The sequence below is a fragment of the Nematolebias whitei genome, chromosome 21 (genome assembly GCF_014905685.2).
Source record: "Nematolebias whitei isolate Nwh7 chromosome 21, NemWhi1, whole genome shotgun sequence".
Taxonomy (NCBI): Eukaryota; Metazoa; Chordata; class Actinopteri; order Cyprinodontiformes; family Rivulidae; genus Nematolebias; species Nematolebias whitei.
Genome location: NC_056518.1, coordinates 9,618,436 through 9,628,868, shown reverse-complemented (window position 1 = coordinate 9,628,868; position 10,433 = coordinate 9,618,436). Strand labels below are relative to the sequence as shown.

The following is a 10,433-nucleotide window of genomic DNA, read 5'->3' as shown; positions in this document are numbered from 1 at the left end:
TTGATTGTTATACATGATGACTGATTGTTTGGGGTGGATGTTTTTTTTATTTGCATGTGTTAAAAGTCTACTTCTGAGATTCCAACAGGAGGTTGGCTTGAAACACAGCAGTGAAAGCTACTTATGGGACAGATCTGGTTGGCAGGCCACAGACTGAAGAAGTCTTCTGGATGGAAGACGAAACGTTTCTCCCTCAAAGAAACTGGTCCAGATGAAATTATTTAATCTTTTTTTTGTTGGTAATTTATACAGTTTTATGATTTTTATTCAACTTTAAATTTAGATTGAATCATGTTAGGACAAAATTTAGAAACAAATGCACGATTCAGCGGCACGGTGGCTCAGTTGGTAAATCTGTTGCCTCTCAACGAGCGACCTGCAGGTCGCCAGTTCAAATCCCGTTCGGGGACCTTTCTGGGTGGAGTTTGCACGTTCTCTCCGTGAATGCATGGGTTTTCTCCAGGTACTCCAGTTTCCTCCTACAGACCAAAAACATGCATGTTAGACTGATTGGTAACTCTAAATTGTCTCTAGGTGAGAGAGAGAATGGTTCTTTGTCTCGTTTGTCTCTATGTGTCCCTGTGATGGACTGGAAACCTGTCCTCTCGCACAGTTGGACATGAGCACCAGTGACCCCCATGACCCAAAAAGGAAGAAGCGGGTAAAGATGATGGATGGATGGATGGATGGATGGATGGATGGATGGATGGATGGATGGATGGATGGATGGATGGATGGATGGATGGATGGATGGATGGATGGATGGATGGATGGATGGATGGATGGATGGATGTGATTCATATTTTAGGTGACTTCAATCATTTTTTATAAGATGTCAATATCATTAAAGGAACGCTCAAGTTCACAATCTGAGCTGCTCTCAACTCGTGACGTGCACGGCCTGACCCTAAAACAACCTTACCACCTAATAAGCAGGAAGAGTGTGTTCAGCTGTTTGTTAGCAAAATATCTTGTGAACCACAGGACAAATGTACTTTCAGAACGTAATAATGGACTGTAACTACAGAGCTGCTCTAATTCAAGATGACAAAACTGATCAACATTAATAATCACATACTGAGCTAAATGTGTTCTAGTTGAGTCACCCCTAACAGACAAGCAGCTCACACAAGATCTCCGTTTAAATCTTCAGCATGCACGGTGATGGTTTATGTGCATTCCTTCAAGAAACTCTGTCACAACATTAATTTGATGAAACAAGGTTTTTTAATCTTCCAGAAAGCAACAACACTTCTCTGTTGAGAGCTGCAGTATTTGTGTGTTTTAGCTGCACTTTTAATAAGTCTGGACTCTGATGGGCACTTCATGAACCAAGATGATGTTTCTTCTTCCCTAAATCCTCTTTTGTATCCAGCATTGTTAGACTTTTTACCAACTTTCATTAAATTAAGGCATATTAAGCTTCTACAGCATCATTTAGGATTAAATTTACGCTACCAAATAAAAATACTAATCACTGCAGTACTGTTTTAGTGAGAAGTTTTTATTTAAATACTTATAAATGAAATGCAGATTTAATCAGGTTTTCCTGCAGCTCAGCTCTCTGGCAGGTCTTCTCCAGTGTCAGAAAAAGCAGCTAAATTTGCTGCTTCAGCTCTTTTAATCAGCTGATATTATTCAGTCTCGCTCCTCTGAGCTTCTGAAGAATTCAAGTGTTGTTTTTACATTTTTAAATCATTTTTGAGCAACTTTAGGATCATTTAGAAGCAAGTGCAATATAAAAAAAACAGTCTTTTAACAATCTGTTTTAGCTCTGAACTCTTTTTAAATATACACCTACAATAAAATCATGGTTATTTGATAGATTGTTTGATATGCACAGTGTCTGTAAAGCAATTTTAATGCATTATTAAAAAAACAGAATATTTAATTGTATTACAATTGCTATTAAATTCTGAAACTCATTAATTATAATATGTGTACTTTCATCAAATTTATCCCAAGTTAAATGTTGCCAATGCTTTAATCTGAAACAGCTGTTTTTAAATAGGTTGTTCATCATTTTTTACATTTTCATAGAAGATGCTATTTTACAAACTTGATAAACTCAACAAAACACAGCATGCACTTAATGAGTAACAGACCACTTAAAATGGAAAAGAAGTGTGCGCTACAAACAGCTGTTCTTTCTTTTGCTTTGTTTCTCTCCTTTTTCCTGTTTCAAGCTCACAACTAAACGTGAGGTCTCTGCTGAGTTGGAGATGGATGTGCAGGTACTGCTCTTTGATTTCTGCCTCTCTTTGCAGAGTCATCCTTGCAGGGGACTCATGAAGAGCCCGTCCCTCCCCACAAAACCTTCAATGCTCGCGTCAGGTTTTTAATTTATCCTCTGTAGGTTTTCTGTTCTTTCTCGGCCTCCGTTGCAGGAATGTAATTGTTTCTTTTTTAATTATATGCATCTTTTGTTTTCACTCTGACCTTCACATTGAGCACAAAGCTCTCCTCTCGGTTCAGGCTGCTCCCATTATTTTAATTACAGAATAAAAGATGAGCAGAACTCTATAGAGGTGGAGCTCCTTCTGTGTTTTAAATCAGCTTTTTCTCTCTCCTGCAGAGCAAACATACATGCATGTCCAGCTCCAGGTTTAGGTCTGATGTGATGCATTCCTTAAAGACTAAACGTTCCCTCAGAGCACTTTATTATGAAGCATATTGATGTGCCTGCAGAGAGGTGAGATTTCTGCACAAGGTGTGTCCTGCAGTGGTGGGTGTGGCTAACATCTCTCACTGCAGCAGTGTGAAGCTTCCACTGGATCTCTGTGTGATGAAGGGAGCCACAGGAGAGCACACAAAGTACCGCATCGCACACGTTTCTGGTGTACATGAATCCCACTTTTATTTTCCACAGGAAAAACAAAAAAGAAAAGATGTTTGTTTTCTTTTTTCTGGTCTCTTGGGGTTACACTTAAAACCATTCTATGAAAAACTGTAGCACCAGAGCAGATTTTATTTGCCCATTCTTTGATGAAAAATGTCAATTCTTGCTTTTTCCCCTCCAGTTTTGATCACCGTTGATTGGGGAGACTTTATATGATATTTATATATATTTATATATATATATAAATCTAGCACTTCATTTCTTTTCCCAGTCATTTGCAAAATAAAACTCCTTCATTTTCTCAATTAAATAACAGCAAATACATTTAGAGCAAATAAAAATTGCCAGTAGTAAGCATAATTCAAGCAGGGAATCAGCTTCCATGATTAATACTATTATATATTTATATAGTATACATATATTTATATTTTATATTTGTTTATATACAAGTATGGCACTTGATTACACAAAGAAAGCAAGAAAACACTCACAAATAAAAGCAGTGGGCGCTTTGGTGTGTCATAAATTAAGGAAGTCACAGACGTTCAGCGTTTTGCAGCAAAATTCACCAGATACTGTTTTGCTAAGTTTTCTATTGAAGCGGTGGAATGGTTACATTAAGGTCAGTGGTGCAACACAGGCAACAAAAACAAACAAGAAAGTATTGAGCTGATGTGTTTTATGCTGAACAGTGGCATGGGTTTGTAGTTTTATATCAATCTGGATGGGTTTTATCTTGTTCAGTGAGTTATTTTTCTCCCTTATTAAACTTGGCTCCAGAAAAATGGGTGGAAAGTGAAACTAAAGTCAGGTCAGTAGCACATTTGGATAAAATCAGGCTCTCAAGTGTTCACCTCTTAGTGCAATATTCTTTTCTCCTTTTTTGCATTTGCTCTCTTCAAGTTTAGCAGAACAGCCCACAAAGAGTAATCAGTGAACACATCCTACAGAGTACAAACATTAAGAAAAAAGTTGCATCAGTGCAATCATAAAGAAGTCAACAAACGTGGAGCGCACGCTTGCCATGAAGTCCTTGAACCAAACCAGAATAGAAAATAAATCAAATATAAATAAAATTATTAGAATCTGCCCACTTTTTTAAAAAGTCATGACATAAATCAGGCGTCTCGTCCCATCTTATTTGTTTGTTTGTTTGTTTGTTTGTTTACACATACGCAGAGTCACTGGACTGTGTGCGTCCGAAGTTGGGCACACTCATCCGCGGCAGGTCCTTGTTCCTGATCTCATAGATGGACTTCCGCCGCGCTTGCACGCCGCGCACGGCCGTCTTGATTTTCCTCCAGCCCAGGTGGTTGAGCTCGGCCAGGTTCAGCACCACGCAGAAGCCGCTCACGGCGAACATGAAGACCAGGAACACCGTCTTCTCCGTGGGTCTGGACACGTAGCACTCCACGTCTTTGATGCACGGGTAGCGGTCGCACTCGTACACGGACGGCACGTTGAAGCCGTACAGGAAGTACTGACCCACCAAGAAGCCGATCTCCAATGCGTTCCTGAAAACCACCTGGATGATGTAAAACCTGGAGATGCCCTCCTGCCGCCTCATTTTGGACTTTGTAGTCCTCATGGCCGAGTTGGGGATCTCCTTCACCTCCAAGCAGTCCGGTTCGGCTTCTTTGGTGGAGTTCTCCGTGTTCTGGAGCACTCCGTTCACTATGGTGTTCTTTATCTTTTTGCTCTCGTCTCGCTTCAGGGAGTCTTGGTCCTTGTCCAGGGTCAGGTACACCGTGGAGAAGCGGCGCTCCTTCTGCTTGGCCGACTGGTGCACGGAGTAGGTGATGAAGCAGAGGCTGGGGGTGCACACCATGATGATCTGGAACACCCAGTATCGGATGTGGGAGATGGGGAACGCCTTGTCGTAGCACGCCTGGTTGCAGCCCGGCTGTAAGGTGTTACACACGAACATGGTCTGCTCGTCATCATACACAGTCTCTCCAACTATTGCTACGATTAGAATCCGGAAGATGACCACCACTGTTAGTAGGATCCTAAAAAGCAAGCAAACAAATAAAGGTGTAAAAAGGAAAAAATAAAAAAAATGTGTGGAAGTGTCGAAGCGCCAACTGGGGGGGAGCTGTCCAGTGCTGAAACAGGACGCTCCATGGGGGAAACGTGTTTCTTATATGTGTGTGGGTGCGTGTGTTTGTGTGTGTCTGTGATTTAATGATTATGGCACGTGAGCAGTCGGTGTTGCTTTGATTCTACCTGCGCGATCATGTGTGAGCCTCCCCCGTGAACTCACCGCTCAGCATCGAAATGAACAAATGAATGAATGAACTCATGAAATGATTTTTTTTTTTTTTTTTTGGTTTAGCCTGTTTGACTTTGCAGCACCATCCCAGGTTCCTAAAGGACAGCTGCGAGCTGTCTCGTTTAGGAGGAGAAGGAGGACAAAAAAACGGAGGAAAGACACGAGAAGATCCACAACACAGACACGGAGGAGTGGACAGCACGCTACAGACGGTCCTGGAGCCACAACACAGAAACGGGGGACTGGGGTGCCATGCTAAAGACGGTCCTGGAGGCTGCTGGGTGTCTTCTTGAGGTTTTGCTGATCATCTTACCTTCCTATCATAGTAGAGTGCTGCTGGACAGCAGCCTCCAGGAGCCTCTCTAGTATAGTCCATTCCCCCATTTCTGAGCATCCGGAGGAGACGAGGGTTCAACGGAACACTGGTCAAATCCCACTCCCAAAAAACTGAAAAATCCGTCTTATCTCCAGTGCAGCTGCTCTCTGGTGTTCTTAGGTTCCAGCGCGTCCAGACTGGGCTGAAACACGCATCCGTGACGGGATGCTTCTACCGTCCCCGTCCCCCCCGTGTCCCTCTCCGCGCGCTCTGGTTGGTTGTGTGCTCAGAGCGCAGCGCCAGTAAGCGTCCTGCTGCGTGTGCCGAGCGCTCCCTCCACGGTGCCACGCTGCTGCTCATGAGACTCTGAGGGCTGATTACTGTAAGCCCTCCTATTTTCGATCTTCACATCAGGTTGATTGGCTGCGCCGCGCGCGTCTGGATGGAGGCAGGTTGGATTTAACGTCTTGCCTGCGTTAATCCGCCTTTAAGTAGTGACCCCCCCCCCCCCCATCCCTCCCTCCCTCCTGTGCGTCACGAACGCGCAGACAGGAGCACAGCCAGGAGTGCAACAGTTTTGAGTATACGGTGTTTTGTCACAGCATGTCTCCAACATGAACCCCAGCCCATATGCACTGTTCAATAAAATCTTTGTTTTTAATTTTATTATTTTGGAACAAGTTTTGGAGTCTGCTCAGTGATCACGTGATCAACGTGACTTTTCTGTGTCAGACTTTTACGCATTAACAAAGCCCTTCTCTGGTGTTTTGCTTCATACCCGGAAGGATGGAGGTGGCTGTGGGCTAAATGGAGCCAGTCTTGCCCAGAGGTGTCCCTCCCCCCTTGTCACGGGCTGTTGGCCCGGATGGCAGAGCTCTTGTCTCCGCCTCAGGGCAAAGATGACACTGTGGCTACAGTGACAGAGTGGAAGCACCATCCGAGTCGCTAATCGCCACATGAAGCTGCCTGAAGTTTAAAAATAGCAGCAAAATATGAGACCCCGCCCAGAATCTCACCCTGAGACTTCACCTTATTGTGTTTCCACTAATGAGGCTCAGGTTGTTCTTTTCTGGCTGGATTCAGAGCCCACGTGTTTATTTATTTCATATTGTTTGACCCCGCATGCAAATTTAATGCACATCAAACACTTTCTGTCTCCTGATCACGTGACAGCGCTGTTGTCACTTGCTGAAACTTGGCGGGGTCCATTTCTCATGAGGTGGCTGATCCTCTTTCACTCTCGCTGTAATCTGCACTAATTCAAAGCTTCAATAACCTTTACTCATCCGTCACGTGAGGGGAGGAAGGACAGCAGGAAAACAACAATAGGTCGAGCACTGGTTTATTTATAAACGTATACAAATTGATCTTGCGTAAACAAAGACTTTTTGACAAGACGTGCATTGCTGCAGTGTGTGCGTGGGCGGGGGGTGGGGGGCTCCGAGATGAGGGGCTCTGTGCTTAGAAGCACTTCCTGTGGACGATGGAAGGTCCGGCCTCGTCATACTCCTGCTTGCTGATCCACATCTGCTGGAAGGTGGACAGAGAGGCGAGGATGGAGCCGCCGATCCACACAGAGTACTTCCTCTCAGGAGGAGCGATGATCTGCGAACAAAAACGCACCTGTGTTCATCTGCTCTCACGCAGCTTCAACACGTCACAGGGGGGTCTGTGGGTACCTTGATCTTCATGGTGCTGGGGGCCAAAGCGGTGATTTCCTTCTGCATCCGGTCAGCAATGCCCGGGTACATCGTGGTCCCCCCGGAGAGGACGTTGTTGGCGTACAGGTCCTTGCGGATGTCAATGTCGCACTTCATGATGCTGTTGTAGGTGGTTTCATGGATGCCGGCAGATTCCATGCCTGTGCAAACAAAACGGACATGTGGGTGAGTCTTTGAGCCCCCACACCTCGAACAGGAGCAGGCCTCCGTCAGCTGTCAGAACAGGTGCTGAAACGAACAGCTCCAACAGCCGTGCGCTCTGGGAGCCTACCTCCCCCCTCCCCCACCACACCACCCCCTCATATTTCCCAGGTGTGTTTGTCATGAAGGAGCGGATCAGTGGGAAACTTGTGATCAGAATGTGTCAGCAACATACATGTTAATCAGAGCACGTGTGAGTGTTTGGATGCTGGAGCCTTTACGCACCGATGAATGAGGGTTGGAACATGGTCTCCGGGCAGCGGAAGCGCTCATTTCCGATGGTGATGACCTGACCGTCGGGCAACTCGTAGCTCTTCTCCAGGGAGGAGGAGGAGGCGGCGGTGGCCATCTCATTTTCAAAGTCCAGAGCCACGTAGCAAAGCTTCTCCTTGATGTCACGCACGATTTCTCTCTCAGCTGCAGGAGATCAGACACGAGTTGTGTCCAAACAGTACACCACGACGACATTACTCCACTTTAGTGACAATCTAAAGAAGTAATTCGACTTCGTGTGTCCTTTTTGCACGAGTTGATCTATTTTACAGTCAAAAAATCATGATCGGTTTTAAGTTTCTTCCATTCACCTGTTGTAACGAAAGAATAACCCCGTTCCGTGAGGATCTTCATGAGGTAATCTGTGAGGTCACGACCGGCCAAGTCCAGCCGCATGATGGCGTGAGGAAGAGCGTAACCCTCATAGATGGGCACGTTGTGGGTCACACCGTCACCAGAGTCCAGGACAATACCTACAACCAGTAATCAACGCTTTTTAATAAACTTTGGATATGATCAGATTTAGTTTGTGAGGACTCTTATACCTGTGGTTCGTCCCGAGGCGTACAGGGACAGCACGGCCTGGATGGCCACGTACATGGCGGGGACATTAAAAGTCTCAAACATGATCTGAGTCATTTTCTCTCGGTTGGCCTTTGGGTTGAGGGGGGCTTCTGTCAGCAGGGTGGGGTGCTCCTCCGGGGCCACCCGCAACTCGTTGTAAAAGGAGTGGTGCCAGATCTTTTCCATGTCGTCCCAGTTGGTGATGATGCCATGTTCGATGGGATACTTCAGGGTCAGAATGCCTCTTTTGCTCTGCGCTTCATCCCCAACGTAGGAGTCCTTCTGTCCCATTCCGACCATGACGCCCTAAAACACAACTCAGCTGTCAGAAGTAATCTGTTTTCATAAATTTGACGCAAGGAAGGAATGGTCAGTTTTGCGTAATTACGCACAGATATCCACGTTGCCTGTTACTTCTATGATGCAAACATTAGTTGTTGTTAGTCTTTACGTTTGTTGTGTTGTGATGGTTGACTTTACCTGGTGACGTGGGCGACCAACGATGGAGGGGAAGACGGCGCGGGGCGCGTCATCCCCGGCGAAGCCAGCCTTCACCAGGCCGGAGCCGTTGTCACACACCAGGGCGGTGGTCTCTTCATCGTCACACATGGTGCCAGATCTGCAACACGATAGGTCCACTGATAAAACATGGCGCTGGGTTTATAATGAGTCCTTGAACACAACACGACTGCATCACTTTGGTTCAGTTTACTGTAAAGTTGTTGGAAAGTTTACTTTAAATATTTATAAACATGCTGCTGTAAAAGTTCATATTGTCAGTTTCTTCTCATGGTCCTCGGGTCCAGATCAGATTCTCCATCCTCCCTCTTAACTTGTTTTCATGCAGTCCTGGTCAGCGGAGTGGATACTCACCAGATCAGCTCCGGGGGGGCTGGATCTTCAGTGTGTAAACCAGGGGGTGTCGAGGTGTCACGTCGGGCCGATTTATACTCTGCAGGGGCCACACTGCGCGGCCCCTTCTCTATATTTGGTCGCTCGTTGCTCCATTGACAAAAGGCGCTCCATGAATGGCATGAGGAGGGAAGGGAACTCCCCAGCAGACATCTGTGCCCCCCCGCCCATATAAGGAGGGGAGCAGAGAGAACTGGAGGACAATGGTGAGCTTCCCTCTGATCTGCTGATGAATCATTATCACAACAAACAAACAAACAAACAAACAAACATGACCTGTGTCCACAGTCTGATCTTGTCACACATTTATTAGTCTAATATTTATTGTTTTAACAAAGAATAAAGTAAAATCATGACACTCCTTGTATATCACTCAGCATGTAATCATTCTATGATAAGAAGGGTCAGAGTTGAAACCATTGTGATCAAACTTAGTAAATTATGTTAAATCTTACAAGATGTAGCTCCCAAGTGTTGTGACGCTCAGCTACTAGTTTGAGCTCAGTATCTAACCGTTGCTGCTTTTCTTAGTGTAGATTAGTTGTGGCATCCATTTAGAACTTGGATGACTCCAAATGGTAACCAGTTGTAGATGTGCACGTAGTGAATACTTACTGAGAGTTCCATTCATGTCTGTCCAGTGGTACATGAGATACGTTGCTAACAGACACACAGGACTGACCAACAGCTTTAAGGAAATGTGTTCAACATGTGATGCTCCATGTATGTTTTGAATGTCTCTCAGCTACTGTACAAAACTTAGCTCAATATTTGTAAAATTAGCCAAGTTAGAGCAATTGTTGTTTTCTCCAAGATCTACTGGCTGTAGCGGCCATCTTGATTTGAGCAGACTCCAAAATCGAATCAGTGGCAGACGTACACTCCTGGATTATTTTCTGAAAGTTTCATTAAAATCCATCTAGTGACGCGTGAGATAATCTGCTAACAGACAGATTTAACTTCAATAGTTAAAGCCAAAGTTTCTAAAACACATATTGTGCTAACGATCAGTGCTTCAAGTGTAAACTGAGGATAACTCTCAAACTGAGCTGTAGCTCGATGCGTTTGAAAAGTGACTCAGTAATCGTCCCTTTTGTGTTTACGTCTCCCCAGCTGTGGTGGCCGTCGTGAGCCGTGTTGACTCCAGACATTAATAAATTACAGATGTTATAAGAAATGTTTCTTTCTGGGAGTTTCATCAACTTTTGAACAGTGTTTCACCAGATATTTTGCTAACTCAGCAGACAAACAATAAAACAGGGTCACCCGCTCACCTTCAGCAGAAGGACAGGCTATTTAAATCTGACACACGTTACTTCCAAGGGTTCTGGCATC

The 10,433-nt window shown here is 44.9% G+C and overlaps 2 protein-coding genes across 2 annotated transcripts; both read right to left on the bottom strand.

Moving 5' to 3' along the window:
• Positions 1–3,210: 3,210 nt before the first annotated feature.
• Positions 3,211–5,826, bottom strand: gjd2b (gap junction protein delta 2b). Its single transcript, XM_037695197.1, has 2 exons — positions 5,425–5,826; positions 3,211–4,848 (listed from the first exon to the last, which is right to left on the bottom strand). Exons 1-2 carry the CDS (start codon positions 5,493–5,495, stop codon positions 4,005–4,007), a joined length of 915 nt encoding a protein of 304 aa, XP_037551125.1. The 5' UTR covers positions 5,496–5,826; the 3' UTR covers positions 3,211–4,004.
• A 926-nt stretch (positions 5,827–6,752) lies between these two features.
• LOC119427288 (actin, alpha cardiac muscle 1) lies at positions 6,753–9,110 on the bottom strand. The gene is made up of 7 exons (XM_037694867.1): positions 9,060–9,110; positions 8,667–8,805; positions 8,168–8,492; positions 7,934–8,095; positions 7,575–7,766; positions 7,107–7,288; positions 6,753–7,032 (listed from the first exon to the last, which is right to left on the bottom strand). Exons 2-7 carry the CDS (start codon positions 8,793–8,795, stop codon positions 6,889–6,891), a joined length of 1,134 nt encoding a protein of 377 aa, XP_037550795.1. The 5' UTR covers positions 8,796–8,805; positions 9,060–9,110; the 3' UTR covers positions 6,753–6,888.
• Positions 9,111–10,433: the final 1,323 nt, after the last annotated feature.